At 39.2% G+C, this 21,021-nt stretch overlaps 1 protein-coding gene across 2 annotated transcripts in view; it reads left to right on the plus strand.

Moving 5' to 3' along the window:
- Window positions 1-1,586: 1,586 nt before the first annotated feature.
- The window catches only part of sdk1b (sidekick cell adhesion molecule 1b), a 299,372-nt gene continuing 279,937 nt past the window's right edge, over window positions 1,587-21,021 (plus strand). For both annotated transcript variants that reach the window (XM_067442041.1, XM_067442042.1), the window contains exons 1-2: window positions 1,587-1,775; window positions 2,299-3,142. In XM_067442041.1, the coding sequence (XP_067298142.1) occupies window positions 2,668-3,142 (475 nt within the window). In that variant the 5' untranslated portion in view covers window positions 1,587-1,775; window positions 2,299-2,667. The remainder of the gene's footprint in view (window positions 1,776-2,298; window positions 3,143-21,021) is intronic.

A 21,021-nucleotide genomic window follows, 5' to 3' on the forward strand; every position in this document is an offset into this window, starting at 1 on the left:
ATGGCCACCACCTGACTTTCATTAGCTTTTCAATGAAAGCAACTTTTGTAGAGTTTAAGGCCTTGTGTACAGAAGAGAAGGATTTTGGAGAGTTACTGTTCATGGAAGTAGGAAAGCACAGTTTTTAATTATAGTATTATTGTATAAAAAAATCTCAGACATTTAATAACATCTCTGTTATATATATATATATATATAGGCTATTAAACAACTTTGAATAATATTCTTAAAACGTCTTGAAGTGATTTTATTTAAAAAAGATGAATGCCACAATTCCAATATTCATTTTAATGGTGTCATCCTGCTGGAGACTGAGATGATTTATAGTCCCAGTGAAATCTTAGATCATTCATAGATAGTTTTAATGATCAATGTTTTATTTAATGAAAACATGATATTCTTAATAAAAAATGTAATGCTGGCTTAATATTAGCACACTGACCTTGTCTAACTTCACCAAATTTTCATATGGATATTCATTCATTCACTTTTTAATTTTCTTGTTACCATGCTTTTTTTCTGCAAAAAATTGAGGAATATAGTTCATGATCATCTTTATCTCTTTTCCTCTTAATGTTACTAACTAATGTTGTGAAGAAGAAGGTGAAGAAGAAGAAGAAGAAGAAGAAGAAGAAGAAGAAGAAGAAGAAGAAGAAGAAGAAGAAGAAGAAGAAGAAGAAGAAGAAGCTGTCACAAAAATGGTCTTCTAAATTTGATTGCCCTGCATGAAGGCAGGTCTAGCTCTCAAATCAGCAAGTATTCCCCATCAAGACAGATTTGACATATAACCTGGGGCCAGCTGCATAAACTTAGCCACTAATACGTTAAGACTGTCTTAGGAACTAATTTGACTAGAAATTTGTCAAGATTTCAACTTTTCTCTTGCTTTTCTGATTCAAATTAGACTGATGCACCTTTTTATGTAAGTGACTTAAAAATGTAATACCAGTGTTGAAAAAGAAAAAGAAAAAGAAAAATTGGATGACTAACTTTTAAGACTAGTCTAAGCAGTTTATGCAACTAGCCCTGGTTTGATGTGTCTTTCATATTTAAATAGGCTATACGAAATACAAATAACATCTTAAATGTAATTCTGTTCTGTGTATCATTCAGAAGTTGTATGAACATTTTAATGAGCTGTCATGGCATTGTGGAAAAAGTTCCATAGAAAGAAAATCATTCAGGTTTGGATTTTGCCTGTGTGTGTGTGTGTGTGTGTGTGTGTGTGTGTGTGTGTGTGTGTGTGTTAAGACTTAAAGACTGCTCTGCTCAACAATGTAAAACTCCACAGCACGATTTATTACGTAATGACAAAAAAATAACACTTTCTGAAACTTGAAAGAGATCTGAAAACTTTACATTTTCGGTCTGACTTTCGAACATATATGTTTCTGTCTGATTGGGGGCGCAAGGCACCGTGTTTCAGAAGCATTTTCTTTTCCACGTGCTCTCCATGAAAAATAATATAGGCTGTAGTGTGCTGAGTGCTGACCAATCAGCGCCGAGCAGGGCGGAGCGGTGGGATGCCGAATTCAACTTCAAATTCAGCCCTGCATAATAACTATTCCTGAGAAGAGAAACTCAAACGGCTCATTCAAAGCCTGTTATAAAGTGGCAATTTTACTAGCACCCGACTAAACTTTACATTTCCTGACAGGAGCTTTATTGCAAGCTTTCTCGGTCCGGGGCAGCAGGTGTTCAGTGACCGCCACGGAGCTCAGTTCTCTTCGCTTGGTGCGATGCATTCATTCACCCAGACCAGACCGGAGCTTAAGGTGAGGAGGGACTTAGCTTCCAAAGTTATGAATTACATCGATTCAGTGCGTAGTGCGTACCCGAACTTTAAGCTGTAGCCTAACTGCTGGAAAATATCTACTAGGTGATGAAGGCGAATGTATATGTTTTCTAATATTCTTTTTATTATTGCCAGTGTTTGGACTTCGAACGAACGACCCTTATGAGTCGGCTCTTTTTAGTGAATCAAAAACACTGAGCGCGACCAGTCCGACTACCGTGACTTGTCGGTTCTCTTTAGTGAATCAAAGCACTTATGAATAAATCTGTTGCTGAATTAATTCGACTCATTCACTGAACCGCAAGTTATTATTTTTGACTTAATATGTAGCGAACTAGTCTTGGTTGTGAACAAACTAGTTTACGTTATTTTCTGTTTGTTTTGTATTAGTTTGCGAAAAGTACATATTTTTCAAGAAATGTGGGCTATGTTATTTGTTAGCTACTCTAAAGGTTAACGATTTAAGCCATTTACCCATAGGCCTACTGTTTTTTTATTCACAGGTGTTTGGTTTACGAGGTATTTGTGGACGTTCTTGATTTATGTGATTATTTTTCCGTCCTAACCTGTTGGATAGCCTACATAAAGTGTTCTGGGAACCAATACACCAAGCCAGACTAATCAAGCAATATTTCCAGCGGTCTGTTACAAATGGATGAAGGCACATCTAATGAGCACCAATATGGATTGTAAGGGATTTCAAGACTCACTGAATGCCGTGAAAATGCTCGAAATGATCGGGTAGATAATCAGAACTGCGAATACGTCAAACCAACGTGGGTTTACAGGAGATATTGATGCTCTAAGCGGATAAATTAAATCCGGTACACTCAAACGTATTAATACTTGACTGGAATCAATACTGAAACATCATGAGCCGTCTCGGGACACAGAAGAGCGGCTCGAGCTTAGCGAAGGGATGTTCGTTCATTTTGGAGCAGTGTACAGAGACTTGGTTTTCTTGGTTTGAAGGTATCGTTTTATTCAGCGCTAAATGCTCGGGTGAGTGCTTTCAGAAAGCCATGAGACATGAAAGTAAAGCGACCGGGAAAGTCTCGGACTCGGAGCTGAACTCTCCGGCGTGTGGGATGAATGAGAATCGCCTCGTACACGCGGTGAAGCGAAGCGCGCACTTTCCTCTTCTCTCAAAAACCTCCTCATCTGCCGAGGTTACAGATCCCAGCATCTCCGGGGGTCAGAGCCCTCTTACCAAGGGCAAAATTAAAGGGATTATTCACCGCCAAGGAAATACAAGGAAGGTGATGACGGGGAAAGCGATGTGCGGGATGCGGGGCTGGATTTTTACCCTTGTGTTCCTCTGGAATACCCACATGTTGCGCGCTCAAGGTAAGTTTAGAGTTCTATATCATCATAACTTCACTTTTTTCACTCAGGGTTTGGAATGTTATTTTGAGGGTACACGTTTAAAACGTTTCACATTCTGTTTAAGTCATCAATGCATATGTAAAATTGTGCTTATTGTTATTTAGAGATGGGTTAAATGTAAACATTTAGGGCATATAAGGGTATCTGAGTACAAGAAAGAGAGAGAAAAAGGGGCATAGAGAAAAAGGGGGGCATAGGCTAGACAGAAGGAGATGGGGAGATGGAAGGAAAAGAGGGACATATAAAGAGAGAAAGAAAAAAGGGGGGCACAGAAAGAGAGATGAACAGAGTGAGGGACATGGACAGAGAGGGTGGGCGGTCGTGCCTGTGTGTGTGTGTTTATCTCAACAAAAGCGGTAAAGGTCATATGCTGTCAACACGCACATTTTCTCAGGTCACACACACGTCGTATTGACTGAACGTCAAACTGACAAGTAGAGGGAGCAGGATGCATGAATTTACAAAGTGCAGGCGTGTGAAAGAGAAAGGGTGTGAAGGGAAGGACACTGACCCACTGAGATTCAGAATTATGATTCTGAGCAGAATTCAGTTAAGCCTTGACTGGAATCGGCTTCATCAGGCTGTAGACTGCATACTGTGCCAGCTGGGTCGCTCTGGTACCCGGCAGGCTGTTTTTCAAAGGGGGGCGGTGTGTTACTGATTGAATTAGGATGTTTTAAAGCAGAGCACAGATTTTGCGTGCCACGCGTGGGAGCATCTCAGTCTTTAAAATGGCAGCAAGATTAAAAGATTCAAAAGTATGATTGTATTGCAAGCGACGCCTCACCGTATCAAACGCATTTGGCATGGAGATGCCGTGGGCTTTTCAGTGTTGGGGCTGTGAAATTCATATGTCTCTCTTTTGAAGGTTGCATTAATGCAATCGCATGAATGCATTCGACGCAAAACAGTTACAAGAACACCCACTCCTGTGACTTTTCTTCAGCATTGGTGGCTGGCACTTTTTCCTCTTTCACTTTCTCTGCATGCTTGCAGACTCAGCTTCCTTGCCTGTGTTAATGTCAAGGTCTTGCTATGGCTTTGGATGTGGCCCAAACCTTAAGGAGGTCAGAAGGTTATTGATCACATCCCTTCAGAGAATGGCAGAAACAGAGTCCTCCTGTTTCCTCAAGCCTCATACTAGTTTTATTCCAGTGCAAACGTCAGTTTTCTCTAATCAAATGTATTCTTTTTAAACCTGAAATCCCTCAAGAATTTGTCTCTCATCATTCAAAGCTTCAGTTTTGAAGAAATTGAACATTTGTTATTCAGAAGTTATATTTAGAAGCAGGCCACTTTCAAGAAAGAGTCCAATGTAAGCTCAACATCCAAATCACTGTCAAGGTCTGCTCACGGAAATAATTTAGAGCCTATTATAGGCAAAATTGGAAAACATTGATATGAAAGCATGGAGCAGCATTTCGCCTTATAATAACACTAATTTAATCTGTTGATCTGAGTACAGAATTCTTACAGCAAAGGAAAACCTATAAATGGTACGACATTTTAATATGATTCTGAATGCCATATTTTGTAAGTATCATGAAAAGATTTAAACCATTTAATCTGCAAGAAATTGCTCTGTTATCAGCAAATCATCCCAAGTATTAACTAACGACACATTGTTGATCAAAAGTTGTGGGAATCGTGTGGGACACTTGATGTTATGCATTGCATTTCCAGCCTATGAGATTTCTTCCTGTTGACTTGTCATGAAGCTGTTAATATAATATGATAATATAGCCATGCTATTTTCTTCCATCTTCATTGGAAATTTTTACAAGACTAATATGACATTGACAGCCGCTGAACAACATGCATCAACAAGTGCCTTTGTGGGTTTTCTTTTTAATCCTAAACAGATTTTTAAAATGTTTCAGTCTTAAAAGCTGAAACTTTTGAGAACTGTCACATGGCATCCCAAGTTGTTTTGCTACACTCTCTGTATTTATGACTCTTACCAGGCATGTCAGTCGCTGAGTGGCTTTCTGTGTGTGTACGCTCTCGGTGCACGTCAGTGATGAATGTTTGCATTCGAACGCTCTGACATCTTGATGCGCTACTGAGGTCCCTCAAGGAATCAGATAAAGAAGAGAGGTGCTAGTGAGATGGGATGAGAGAAGAGATGTGGGCTGAAACAAGCAGGAAGAGTGCAGATGTTAAAAAGGAGTGGAGCGTGAAAAGGAGGAAGCAGTGCAGAAAGAAGAAAGGATGGTAATTTTGGATGGATAGATCTCTATGGAGGAGAGCACTGGCATCTCTTTACCATGCTCTTCCTTTACATCCATCACAAGAGACAGTTTTAGGGTCACTGGGATGTCTATCAAATCAAAAAGGAAAGAAAAGCCTTTTGCGTTAGCTAAAGCAGAGGGGAGGAAAAGTGGAGTTGAGGAGAACATAATGATGGAGGAAAGCAAAACACAGAGAGAGAGAGAGAGAGAGAGAGAGAGAGAGAGAGAGAGAGAGAGAGAGAGAGAGAGAGAGAGAGAGAGAGAGAGAGAGAGAGAGAGAGAGAGAGAGAGAGAGTGTAGGCATGATGGAAGAAATCGAGATTGATGTGATTTGCTTGCCTGTGTGTGCGCGCGTCCGTATGCGCGGGCCCTGGCAGAGACGGCACGGCATGAAAACTGCTCCTTGTGTCTGAAGCCTCTCTCTGTGCCGCTCTGGTCAGATGGGCTTTTGATCCCGGATGACAAACTCCTGCAGGGGCTGAATAAGAACGGCTCAGAATTACACCCAGTGCCACACTCCAGTACGTACTGCACTTTTTCCACAATCCCCTGCCATGCTCCCACTGGCACACTAAAACTCCACACTGCCTTCCAACTCTCCAGTTACCATAAATATTCAAACAAATCCTCCACTTCTTCACGCTATGGCCAGGCAGTTTGTTTATCAAGTTAAAGTAAAACAAGACACATTATGCTCATTCTTGCTATTATTTCAACAAAAGTTGTGCATTTGGACATGTAGCTCATTCTGCACTGTTCATGGTATGGATATGAGTAATACGTCAAGTCATGTGACTTGTGTAGAAGATTGTGTTTAACATCAGACATTGTGGGTGAAATTTTCCCATTTCCCATAGATGGTTGCACTTTACTCACAGTGGTTAAGGTTAGGTTTAGGGGTACAGGGTTAGTACCAGTTATTACCCAGCTATTCTTATAACTATAAGTATATAGTATGTATTTTGTTGTAATTTGTTGATTACATTTTCTTTGGAAAACATATAAATCTTTAGTAGAAAGGATGACTCTGAAGCCTTATCCTAACCAGACCAGGCGCGATGTGATGTCACGTCACGATAGAAGGTTACTTTTCCATGTTTGTCCTAACCAGTCCTGACAACAATATGCATCGAGCAACAGGAGATTATGTTGTTTTTAGAATGGTTTCTATTTCTGCAATGTTGTGGCTTTAAGCTCAATGATTATCTAGGGTTTATGTTTTGTGTCCAATATTAAAATGGTTTAATCTGAGTATGAACATTATTTTTACGTGACACTAATCGCCATAATGAAATCGGTGATGGTAATTTACTTCTATCTTAAAAATCTTAAAAGAAAACAAGAATATTCAAAACATGTGTGTGGTGGGACAGGCAGCGGGGCGAGGGACCGCGAGAGCGGGCCGGTGATCAACGTTCACGAGTGCCAGCTGCGTGGCACACCGGTCTCGTCTCGCGGCCATGTGACGGGAGCATATAAGGAGGAGCAGGAGCTGCGGAAGACCAGAGAGGACCAGGCCTGGAATTTTATGTTTAGTTTTGTTTATGTGTTTGTGGGCAGTCGTCCGTGAGGGGCTGCCCACGTTTTATTTTGTGTGTGTTTGCGGGCAGTCGTCCGTGAGGGGCTGTCCGCGGTTTTACTTTCATTTTGTTTATTTATTTTTAATAAATGTTTGAAACGTTCGCCGGTTCCCGCCTCCTTCCTTCCCATGAACGAACTTCATTACATTGGTGCCGAAACCCGGGAGGAAGGAGGGACGCGCTGTCGGAGAGCCCTCGCTGCTGAGGGGGATCGCGGTGCTGAGGAGTTCGGGCAGCGCGGATGAGGAAAGACCGCGAGGGCTGCCCGAGGCGATGGTGCTGGAGCGGGAAAGGTGGGACAGAGACCTCGCTGCCGTGCCCCTGGGTCGAGGTGGGGTGGCTGCCGTCCGAGAGGGAGCGGAGGAGTCGCCGCGCTTGCCGGGGGCCGGAGCCTGCTGCCATCCGCCTGACAGGGGAGGAGCAGGGAGCGCGGGGCTCGCTGCCGGGTCCCTCGAAAGGAGGAGTCACCGCCGGCCGCCAGGGGGCGGAGGAGGATCGAGCGGCCCACCAGGCGTCCAGTGCCATCGCACAGCACCGCGAGGAAGAGCCTCTCGGCGGGCGGAGGGCCGAACGGCAGTGTGTCTGGGAACCGGACCAGAATTTTTTTTTTCCTCTTTCTTTCTTTTTCCCTCTCTCCCCTCTCTCGTCCGCGGGCTCCTCGTGCTCCCGTCTACATTTCTCTCGCCTCTCTGTCCTTACCCCCAGGTGCCGCGGCCGCCGTGATCGGCCCCCCCGGGAGAGGGGGGGGGGGGGGGGGGAGTAGAGCGCAGTCTCGGGAGTGCCCCCCGGCCTGCGAGGGGCGATGGGGGTATGTGGTGTGACAGGCAGCGGGGCGAGGGACCGCGAGAGCGGGCCGGTGATCAACGTTCACGAGTGCCAGCTGCGTGGCACACCGGTCTCGTCTCGCGGCCATGTGACGGGAGCATATAAGGAGGAGCAGGAGCTGCGGAAGACGAGAGAGGACCAGGCCTGGAATTTTATGTTTAGTTTTGTTTATGTGTTTGTGGGCAGTCGTCCGTGAGGGGCTGCCCACGTTTTATTTTGTGTGTGTTTGCGGGCAGTCGTCCGTGAGGGGCTGTCCGCGGTTTTACTTTCATTTTGTTTATTTATTTTTAATAAATGTTTGAAACGTTCGCCGGTTCCCGCCTCCTTCCTTCCCATGAACGAACTTCATTACAATGTGAACTCAACATGGATGCCGCCATGATATACATGGAGTCTTGAGCTTACCTCATTTTAAACAGTTGACAAAATTTGTCAAAAAATTCTTTGGGTTAGCGATGCACAAAATTTTTGTCAACTGGAACGTTGTGTCCAAACAGCAAAAAAGAAAGAAATGTAAAAAGTCTTGAAATTTAGTCTTCAATGAAATGTTTGTTTCGTTGCTTCTATTGCTCTCCCCTTTTTTGTAAGTCGCTTTGGATAAAAGCGTCTGCTAAATGATTAAACGTAAATGTAAATGTCCAACAATTTTCGATAACTCGTTTTGACTGTCTGTTTCATACAGTGTGGATACCCTAACGAAACAAAAATATATTGTAGTATATTGGAAAATATAATGTAAAAATACATTAGGCAATATATTTACATATATGGGATTTAATATTTATATTCTCCAATATATTGCAATATATGAAAGCTATGATATATGAAAGCTAATATATGATATATATCATTTGTATATTTTGCAATATATTACAGGAATATATAATATATTGTATAATACCATCAATATATTATTCCATGTATTTACAATATATTATAATATATTTCAAGTAATATATTGGTAAATATATTTTCCTTTCGTAAGGGTAGGGTAAAATAGATATAGCAGTGTGACTTTACTGTAACCAACACACTTCACTTTCCCACCAGAACACGGCCCCTCAGCCAGACTGAGTGGCAAAAGAGCCTGCTGCATGACTGGGTTTAATAGGGGAAACTACAAAAACATGAGTACAAACAAACAGTTATCAGTTTAAACTAAAGGTTGGACTTGGAAAACTTAGTCCAGTGGCTATGCACATTTCAATTTTCTTTGTTTTATTTACACAATGCACAAGTAAATGACTTCATATACCATGGAAATGATTTGAAATTTTCCGTATACTGGGAAGGATATGGTATAAGTGCATATGCTTCTGCACTAATTTAATCTGTATTGCCCCTCTTCCCTGCATTGTTCCACTGCTCATTTACCTTCTTTTACCGTGTTTTTCATATTGACACCTTTAAAGTTTTTCGAGGTGCCTCGTTGGGTGACTGTGTGTGCGTACCGTACGCATGAGTGCATCGTTAGTATCGGGCCTCAAAAGCCGTTGTGCCTTCATTGTTCGCTTGTATTGTCCGATTGTAGACCTGTCCCTCCCCCAGTCGTGACCCAGACTGTGCCATTAACCGGGTCCTTTATGACTCTTTTATTTTAAAGTTGCCAAATGAGTATAAATCTCTTAATTTCAGTGGTAAACGAGTGACTTAATTAGTTTATTGCTAAGGACGTTTTATTATACTAATCATCTTGAATGATTAGAAAAAAAAACTTTGATAGTTTGCCGACAGGTGTTCTATTACGAACAACAATATAACTGCTCGCATTCACTGCAATGAATTGAAGAGCTTTGAGGAAATGCTTGGCAATAAACACTTTAGATTTAATTCCCTCTGCCTGTCTGAACACATCTGCCTTCCGCACTCAAGTATTATCAGGCCATCCTTACATGTACAAGACATGCTCCACGTACTGCCTTTCCACCCCCTTTCACTCTCTTCAACTGAAAGTTAGCAAATTTGTCGGCATGACAATAATGGATCTTATTTGGGATAAGATCAAAGCCAGACGACATAAGTACATTTTCACACCGAGCAATTTTGATTTGAATTTACATGTGAAACCCTGTCTTTAATTCCCTCATTGTTTTGTTCCTCCACTCTGAAATTGGTTTCAGCTGTTTCTTCTTTTTCTGTTTCTGTCTTTTTTTACTTGTTTATGCCTGTAGCATTGACTTTGAGTCAAAGCATTGGCGTTTTGACAGAGGCCTTTCCATCGTTACTAATCAGCTTTCACACCAATAGATTTTTTCTTCAGCGTTTATAAATGATGAGATTAGCACATCTTTATTATCAAGTATTATATGTTCAAGTGCCTACTTTGCCTTTGAATAGAAGTGGTACCTCGGCAATGTGTGTGTATGCAGCATTCATTGGTTTCTGGAAGCCCAGAAGGCCGCGTTTCATATTATGCAGGATTGTACAAGTGCCACATTAACATCTTTTCAATTTCTGCTTGTCATTGAGTGAGTTTATCAGTTATGCAGGATTAGTCTGAACTACTGCAGTTTATTATCATTATCTGAATTGGAATTATTTCAGTGCCATGCACTACTTGAACTGGAAGCTTATTAATTAAAAATTAATTAAAAGGAAATTTAGGGTAAACTGACATGTCAGTTTACATAGTCAGCTAAAAGCTGATGAGCAAATGAAGTGTTTTTTATTGTCTCATTTCTCGGAGTCAAGTCCTTTGATGATTGGGATAGGAGAGGCCTGTAAATATTTGCTCCAAATATAACGAAATTAAATGTTGCTTTATTTGACTATGATGAAATGTGACCCGTGCTCATTTCTAAAAGATGAGTTTTGCTCTGGATTTTTAAAGCTGCAGACCTATGATGCCATAACCAGCATTAAAGTTTACTTGCTTAATTGAAAGAGATTCAAGATTTCACAGTTGCTCGCAGATGAAAGTGTTTACAGTGCCACCACATGACATGACCGGCACAGCCAATAACAAAGTACCCAAAGATAAATGCATCCTTTTATGATTAAAAAGAAGTCAATGCAATTCAGATCAATATTGCAAGGTTACAATTCTTATTATAGGCGTCAGATGCTTTAGCTGCAGTGTAAGTCGGTTGTTTTCTTAGTAATTGGCCATGTGGAAGCCAAAGCTCTTATCCACAACTTACTGATTACAGCCTTTCTCAGTCAGCATCATAAGTAACTGTCATGAAACTTTAAACGTGAACGATTCTAGTCACACAAATTGACTCGACTTGAATAATTTACTTGATTTAAATAGTTTGATATTAAAAAGATGCTAAGTTTTCTGCATGATACTTTAATATGCATAAAACACACAGTATAATCAAATAATGGGTAAAATAATACATTTTAATTACAAAATAGGGAACAGAATATTAGTGTATATATTGTAATTTATTTTAGTAAACTATTTATAGTAAATTAATTATTTTAGAAGAAAGATTGACACGGAGCAGCTAAATTTCAAACCTCCAGAGAATCACCTGTTTAAAAAATAAAAATAACACAATGAACAGAGGAAAATCTTCTGGCCAAAATAAAATGCTACAGAGCTCGTAATAAAACAAGAATCAACATTGGCTTGGCTTTTTCGAAATGGCTAGAACTGAGGTATTTGAAATGATAATCATAATAAATATTGATTATCATCATGGATTATTATATTGATACATAATAAATCATAATAAATCATAATTTCTTGACCTTTATACACCTTTTTTGGTTTTACTGTTTTTTTTGTTTCACTGAGCTCGGCACAATGCATTCTGTGAATTTTTTTTTTTTTTTTTTTTTTTTTTACATTTTAATAAAAGGTACATGCGACATTGAATGTGGCCACAAAACAAGGCACTTGTGGAGGTAGCCTCTATAGGTTTTGGAACAGAGTACTTGTTACATTTTGCTCTGTAATTGATATTGTTGTGCCTTGGTATCAACTTTTTATAATAATTTCTGGTAAGGAGTTTCACTTTAGTAATGCTTGTAGAATGTACATTTGGTAGCTTAGTTAATAGTTTGTCCTGGTAGCAGATGTCAGGGGCAAGGTAGTCTCAGCCTCAGAAGTGCCAACAGATCATTGGCCGACTGTCTGCATATGGCACACTTTTTTGGAAACACCTCAGGAGTTTCGAAGTCGTCATCTGATGGTTGAATTCTACAGGATGCCCATGAGGAATGCGTGTTACGTTCTTTAACGGTCCATCTGGAAACAAATGCTGTGATGCCAAACTCTACCATGGAAGAAGAATGCCATTGTGTTTGGAACTGTGACAATGAGCACTTATCAGGATCTACTAAAGGCTGGATTTTCAAAAGTATGTGAAGTTTGTGGTTCCATTGTTGCAGTAATCTTGCGTTCCTGAATTAATAATTTATAGATGCACACCGTTCTGATATTGCAGGGACATTGACATTACATTTTCATGCCCCTAAACATGATGCAGAACAAAACGAACTGTGATTGGTTGTGTTCGATTTCAGTCAAACGTCCTTTTGGGCGGTCCTTGGCCAATAAAAGCTGCAAAAAAGTCCATCATTCTGAAGGTCTGGCTACGTGAGACTATAGGGGCAAGGAATCTCTGACCAAGAGATTCCATGCTGGGTTGGATCAACTGAAACGGACACTAACATCTCCACTTTCCAAAAGCCAGATTGTGCAAAGTTTTAAATTACTGAGACCAGGCACAAAGGTTCATGTGTTTCTCCCATAACTGATTGCAAATTGTAACAATTTTTAAGCCCCTTTTTAAGGCTTCAGTTTTTTTCCTATCACATCTTTAGAACGTAGTGTTGTGTGGACTACTTTTGTGGTATTTTATGGTGCTTTTGTTGGAACAAAAAGTCAGTGCTTGCTTTCATTGTATGGAAAGGATTGGTGTAAACATGTTTCAGAAATGTAGCCTATTTTGTGTTAAATGAAATGAAGAAATCTATAGAGGTGTGTCAATTACAGAATTTTAATTTTTGAGCAAACTACTACTTTAAGGGTGCTTTCACATCTCTAGGTCGGTTCATTTGGTCCAAACCAAGAGCAAACAATTATACAATGTTGCATTTTTCAGCTTTTTTGGTTCCTTTTCACACCACACTGATTGCTTTGGTCCAAACCAGTTGAAACGAACCAAAATGTAGGCACATGACATCATCCACATCACTCATTGGCCATGGCGTATTTCCTAAACTGCTTTTCGATTGGTCATAATTTATGTGTGGGAAAATTCCAACAGAAGAGGAAAAGCCAGCAAACAACACGGACATCTCTACAACCATCATGCAATCAAGTAGGCTTTATAGTGGATTTATGGTTTGTTTGTACCCAATAAATGTAGAAAAATAATGGCTAAATTCATTCTTGAATACAAATACTCCCTAGTGTCACATGATACGAAGGCTGACTTTAGAGCCTGCAGCAGTTTAACAATCAAATGAGTTCAGTAGAACAGATACAATCTCTGAATAAAAACAAGTCCATACAGCAAAACTGACACCAGCCTGTCTAATCCATTCTAATTGTTTTATTAATTGAAAAGTAAGGAAGGCTTCATAACTCTTTCCAAACATATCTTAGGGTGCTTTCACACCTGCCTCATTTAGTTGGGTTGAATCGTTCTAGAGTTCGTTTCCCTCTTTGGTGCAGTGTTTGGTCAGGTGTGAAAGCAGCAATCGCACTCGGGTTCTAATGCACTGCAAACGGAGCATGCATCGCTCGTCACTTCAAGCGGAGGCGTGCATTAATTATTCTTAACTCTGACATGCTCATCTTCCGAAAAATTGCCAACGATCTAACTTATCAGGTAATGCACATCATTTCAGTGCAGCTGACTATGGCAGCTGGTTTAGTCCAAAAATGATCAGTACTTTTGCAGATGGTTCTGTTCGAGGTTGGATCATGTTATCACCACAAACTAACCGCTCCAGAGTTTGTTTGAAAGTGTACAGAGACCACCTCTTTAAAGAGGTTTGGTCCGCTTTTGGTGCGCACCCGAGTGCAATTGCTGCTTTCACACCTGACCAAACAAACTGCACCAAAGAAGAGGGAAACGAACTCTAGAACGATTCAACCCAAGTAAATGAGGCAGGTGTGAAAGCACCCTAAGAGATGCTTGGAAAGAGTTATGAAGCCTTCCTTACTTTTTTAATTAATAAAACAATTAGAATAGATTAGACAGGCTGGTGTCAGTTTTGCTGTATGGACTTGTTTTTATTCAGAGATTGTATCTGTTCTACTGAACTCATTTGATTGTTAAACTGCTGCTACTGCTGCAGGCTCTAAAGTCAGCCTTCATATTGTGTGATACTGGAGAGTATTTGTATTCAAGAATGAATTTAGTTATAATTTTCAGCATTTATTGGGTACAAACAAACCATAAATCCACTATAAAGCCTATTAATACTTGACTGCATGATGGTTGTAGAGGACAGGGAAGGGTATTTAAATGTGTAATGGGAACTTGGTTGCATAGCGTTTATCCCAGCATTTTCAACCGGAAATTTGTATGCAGTCCAGAGTTGGAGTGCATTGTGTGTGTAAATTTTTTTGTTCAGAAATAAGTGGTCTAATTGGTTCAAAATCAGGTGATTTACCATGTGTGTGTGTGTGTGTGTGTGGAGGGAGAGAAAGACTGTTAATGTTTAACTTACAGAACACCATCTGGCAATCAAGAGTAGAACGACAAGAACATTTGTACATTCAACTGCCAAATGTTTTCAGAAATATCATATTCTCATGATTGATTTTCTTCCAAATATTAGTCCAAAGTAGAAAAATAAGCAACAAAACATATTTTTCAAATGTTTCTTTTTTTAAAAAACATTTTAAGTAGAAAGCCACAGTTTTTCTCTCATACAAAAACACACAAAAACACAAGCACACATTACACACATTAGGGATGCATTAGAGGCCCCGGTGGCTTAGAGAAAGCTTCGAAATGGAGGCTGTTTATCTTCATTTTGCTCCATTGAATGTGCGCTACAGCCAACATAGCTAGCATGGGACTAAAAGCATTACAATAAACACCCCACCACTTCCACACTCTCCGTCTCTGAAATTTATATTTACATTAAGTCATTTAGCGCATGCTTTCACCCAGAGAAATGCACTTACAACCCCGGAACAAACAATAGACAAGCACTAGTTTGTCTGATAACAATAACCTTTCCCAACTTCATAATCTCCCTCAAGCAGTCAGAGCTAAGAAAATCACTCTTGGACATCTGACTGCAGGGTTTTAACATCTCTGCATGGTGGTTCATTGGAGCTTGTTTAATGAAAAAATTGACTTGAACACCCATGTCTTTTACTTACTGCTAGTTAAGTGCATATATTTTAAGACACACACATAACCTCTGTTAGAAAACTGTCTACATAGGATTGACTCATTGAATTGATTTACACATTTATTGAAAACTATAAAATTACTTTGACTGTTAAGTATACTGATTTTAATTATATTAGGTAGGCAGAAGTCCCAGAAATCCATAAAGGATTCTCCCCAGATATTAAGATTAAGGAATGTATATAGTAGATTATATGTTGTAAGTTTAATTATGTATATTGTATTTTGTATTATTATTATTTCTGCTATAAATATAGAACATTTATGCTGCTATCGCATTAAAGGCCCACTGAAGTGCCTTGAAACGCGCCACATTATTCAAAGAATTTCCCCTGAAACGGCTTCAGCTGTTAGCAGCTCCTCCCATTTTTTGAAACAGCCAATAGCGTTTCGTTAATATACAGTTTGACTAGAGACATCATAATCTCCTCCATATCGCTTTGAAATGCAGCATTCTGTGCAGAATTCAAATAGGTCGATATGTTTGTTGTCAACGCAGACTTGCGCATATGATCCGCGCTGCGCTCTCGTGTCTGTAGTCTAAATTTAGACCAGAGCCGTTGGGGTGTGTGCGCTGAGGCGGTGCGTGAAACTAACGTGAAAACAGACTTTATTCGCCTCAAATGAAAGCATATTTACACTGAATCGTTTCCTATCACATATATAGTGTGCTGTGCCTTTCGCCATGTAGAAATTAGTGAATGTGTGTCAACAACTCATGACCGCTTCGGCAGTGTAGGGGGCGGGCTTTAGATTCTAGAGAGCATTTTGATTGGACAGAAGACCGGAACACAACAATAACAGACCAGGGCCGTGCTTCTAAAAAAAAACTGTACACGGTTCACTTCTGTGATTTCGTCCAAAAAAACAAAAACATATCTGAACTATTTTAGGAATATTTTTCTGCTATTGAATGAAATGTATTTTAAAAAATAATTTAGTCCCTGTTTGATTGATTTTTTTAAATTAAGAAATTTTGGAATGTTGGAACCACCTTCATGTTAGTGCAGTAGAGTGTATAGGATGCCTTAAGATTCTAGGTAGACCGTTTGCTAGGTTTTGGAACAGATCAAAGGTCTTGGTTAATTTCTGTCAAGGGCCCTAGCTTATGTAGTTACAGCAAACCCTGCAATCTGTGAGACAGTCACCTGGGTACAGCAATGAATGAAGCACTCGAGTGCGCTGTGTCAGGTTACATCTGTGTAAATGACACAAATAAAGAAAGACAGAAAATGAGGGCAAAGAGGAGAAGGGTGGTTAGTCTGTCTTAGTGAGCGACAATTTACTGGTCTGAAATATTGTTTTGCATGTTTCATTTGATATGTTCAGTCACGCTTTTATAAACCAACATGTGGTGAGGATAGCATACTCTAGTTTTCAGTCAGGCCTGTTCAGTGCAATTTGTAAAAAAATAAAAAAATCTAGTATTAAAGATGCGGTAAGTGATTTCTGGGAAATGCAGTTGAAAGTGGATTGGACCGGGATCTAAAACACACTTGTAGCCAATCAGCAGTAAGGGGCATGTCCACTTATGATGGGGGAGGTGCCTGTGTCGCAAAGCATGTTTGAGAATTTGGAGATGGAGCTATTAAGACTATGGGTTAGGGGCGTGTTTGTTTTGGTGATATCAATTATCAACAGCGTTTCTCAGAAATCGTTTACTGTACCTTTATTTATTTATTAATTAACTTTAGAAACATCAACAAAAAAGAGGATCTCTTTAAGAACACCGTAATGAAACTGCATTCTCTTTGGAACTTTTTGCAGGACAGCTGGAATTTTAAACAAGTTTCAAAATGTCTTGTAAACATATTTCCATTTATCCTGATAGGTGTGTTTGAATTGTTAGATTAAAGCTACACTGTGTGATATTTTCCCCCATCTAGCGGTGTAAAGGTATATGACCATCCAGTGAATAATAGTTTCTGTTCCTCTCAATTCTGATTTCGTTTTAACTCCTACGGTGGCCGATTTAGTCCAAGATTAACATGGCAATCCCCCTCTTCACATTCGACACGGTGCCGTCGGGTGTTAAAACGCGAAAGGCAAAGCTTGAATTTACGGGTATGTCCCTCTTTGGCTAATGTACTTTCAAAATGGAGGGGCAACATGGCGACCGGCATTCGAACCCCTCACCCTTGTGTATTTTCAATGGCATATTATAAACTTACCAGAATACTTTATTACTTGAAAGAAGTAAATATACATTAATGAGCAGATATATTTTTGAAAGAACTACGTGTTTTTAGCTAAAAATAAACTAAGAATAAACTAAGAAAGATACACAGTGTAGCTTTAAGAGAGGGTTTTGCTAGGCACGACACTAAGCAGAAACAATACAACTACAGAAACAATTTTTTTTCACATAGTAAAACAAATCATCACTGTAATTATAGCTGGTCTTGGGTATGCATATACTGTATATTGGCTATTTTACAAGGGCTTCAAACATTGCTCATCTAATCAAATTATGGTACGGTAACTATCTTATGCATGACTATTTAAAGTTACACAGTTTCAATCTGTCATCTTAGCAGTTTTGAGATTTCACAAGAAAGTCTGCCATAATGTTTTCAGAATTAGTTTGCTTATTCTGTTTATTTGAAAGTTTTGTATGCACAGATTAATTTATTTTCTCTGGTTTGTTTACCTTTTCATCTATTTTATCAAAAAGCTCATTTGATCTGTTTATTCAGCATTGATCAGCCTGTCATCTAACAGTTGAATATCTAAATAGTTTGTTTGCAGTGGAAAAATGGGTTTGAGAAGTTGCTTCAGAACAGTTAGTCTATTTTGCATCTTGTAATTTTTTTCTGGAGCAAATGGATGCGAGTGAGCTGTTTTACAAATGACCTTGCAGCCAAAGAGCTGCTGTGGGCAACATGTGCTTCAGAGTAAGTCAGTAAGAGAATGACTCCAAAGGCAATCAATCTCAGTTATCTTTCATAGTTGTTGTTTTGACTGAACACTGTGGTTGTCTAAGGAAGCTGGCCTACTTTTCAGCCAGCAGTAGTGAGAAGGTTCAAGAATTGGAGCCTCGAATCAGCATGGTTACTCTATGGTGAATATATTCTGCAATGAGTCACACTTTATTCTAAGTACAGGACTGAACACAATACCGATGTAAACAGTGTCTCTGGAATGGAAATCTTATATATTATGCGGTGTAGATCTAACAAAACTCTAGCCACAATAAAGGATTAGAATGAAAATCTCTGGTACAGAGGTTTATTTTGATGAATAATCTTTGAAAAGTAAACTTTCACTTGACTTGGCCTCATGAAACCAACAGAATGAAGCCATCCTTACGTAAATTGTTGCACTGAATTGAATACGACAGTTTCCAGATGAATATTTCATGAATGAGGCCCATTGTGTGTCTTTTTTTCAGCTGTAAAATACTTTCTCATATCCCAGTTTAATGTGTAACTATAAGCAGTGTTGGGTAAGTAAAAATGATTTAATTAATAGCTACTAATTACATCTTGAACAGTGTAATTAGATTACTGTTTACTCTCTCTAAACAGTATTGCATTGCTTATATAACCAATTGCTTTCTAAATCCTAAACCAGTTGAACAACACAAGGATAGACATGAAACATTAAATCTTTTAATTCTTTCAAGTAAATAATATAAATAGCATAAATGATTCTTGAACTGACCAAAGTATTTAAAGGGATCAGAAGTAACTGCAATGACTTTTTTACAGACCCCACTCACGTCCTTCATCCTGAGTACCAGCTTCTTCCCTCAGGAAGACGCTTTAGAGTCCATAAGTGCTGGCTAAACCGCTTTAAGAACTCCTTGGTCCCCCTGTCCACCAAAGCTGTAAATGATAAGTAAGCAAGAGGGTTACCTCTGTGATGTAGTTTTAAACTAAAATTGTAGGTGTGAAGTTTGAAGGGCATTGTGCAATTGGTTGGCTGATGTATGGACTATATGTCTGGACTATAGCTTTTTTATTCTTTTTTTTTGTTAAACAGCAGACAATATACTGTATGTTTCCAAGACAAATTTCCTTTGAGATAATACAAGTCTATCTAATCTAATATAAATTAAATTACAGAAAAATTAAGGAAAAAAAATTTCAAGGAAAAAGTCATTAAACTACAGTAATTAAATACTGCATTACACTCAGCACTGACTATAATTAATTAATTCATAAGTTGTGATGCTTTAAAGATTGCTGTTTGTCTGGGAAGGGACTATTTCCATTGTCCAAAAGGGTTGTACCTAGCCTCTTAATGAGTCATGGGTGTATTTTGGGCTTTAACATGCAATAAATCCAGTCCCATCTCCCATTTCCCATTCCCTTTAAAGAGCTAGTTCACCCAAAAATGAAAATTAGCCAATGAATTACTCACCCTCAAGCCATCCTAGGTGTATATGAGATTCTTTTTTCAGATGAATACAATCAGAGTTGTGCTTAAAATGACGTGAGTGCTGCTCTATTTTTGAAGTCCATAAAAGTGCATCTATCCATCATATAACTACTCCACATTGCGTCGGGGGGTTAATAAAGTCCTTCTAAAGCTAATCAATGCGTTTGTGTAAAAAAAAAATCCATATTTAAAACTTTATAAAAGTAAATTGTAGCTTCTGGTGAATCGAAAAGTGTAGCGCACACGCCTCTCACAGTTCAAAATACTTCTGCTACGTCGAGCGTAACTGGTGTGCAATGTTGTCAGACGTAGCATAAGCATTTCGATAATTTACTATATAAAGTTTTAAATATGGATATTTTTCTTACACAAACTCATCGATTCCTTTATCAAAGGCCTTTATTAACCCCACGGACCCCACGTGGAGCAGTTATATGCTGGATATAGATGAACTTTTATGAACTTCAAAAACAGAGCAACAGTCACTGCCATTATAAAGCTTGGAAGAGCCAGGAAATTTGTATTTAACTCGGATTATTATTATTTGTCTGAAAGAGGAATGTCATATACACATAGGATGACTTTAGGGTGAGTAAATCATGGAATCATTTTCCTTTTTGGGTGAACTAACCCTTTAAAAGCCAGATGTGCTTGCACCATGGTGATGTGTGTTATAAGGCTTTGCGCACTGTGTTTATAGGCGCATATCACTGACGAGCACTTTAAATAACACAAAAAATACTATGCTATTGACTTTAGACCAGGTTTTTGTTGGTCAATGGTGAAGTTGTTTTCAGTTGCCTCAACATAAAAACACGCCAACAATGCAACTGAACTAGGGATGCTCATTTCGGTTAATTTTCCCGACCGACAACCGTTGCTCATGAATCGATTATTAACCATTAACTGATAAGATTAGAATATTGAATTGGCATTACATAAAAATACAATTGACGAGTGTCTGTGACCCGTTAAAAATACATTTTTTCAACTGTTTATTTTTCTGTGCAAACAGCAGAATACAGAACAGCTCAACAACAGAACCTAGATTCACACATTATCACATTTTCATGCACCTGCAGCGTTTCTGACAGAGAAAAACAATAAAATAATTTAAATAAAAAGCATAAAGTAAATAGGTCTACACTAAATATTTTCACTAAAATAATTACCAAATTGAGATGACAAAAAATAAAATAAAATAAAATACACTGAATCCGTTTGAAGCTTTGAACAACCGGAATAGTTTTTTCCGCCCATCAAGTAAAAATAGCAGGCCTACCTCAATCCACACTTTGACTGGTTTTTAATTGTTAAAAAGTAACACGTCTAAGTGATGTGGGTTAGTCTGGAGCACAGCCTGTTGACAGTTAGACCCGCGGAAGAAAGCCTTGTTTACTTTCGGCTGTCTCCGCAGCGCGCGCCTCGAGGGGCCGCGGATCCGCTGACTGCGCGCGCCTCGTCTGTTTGGGGAAGTGTACTCGATGTGC

Source organism: Pseudorasbora parva, chromosome 4, assembly GCF_024679245.1.
Source record: "Pseudorasbora parva isolate DD20220531a chromosome 4, ASM2467924v1, whole genome shotgun sequence".
In the NCBI taxonomy this organism is placed as follows: Eukaryota; Metazoa; Chordata; class Actinopteri; order Cypriniformes; family Gobionidae; genus Pseudorasbora; species Pseudorasbora parva.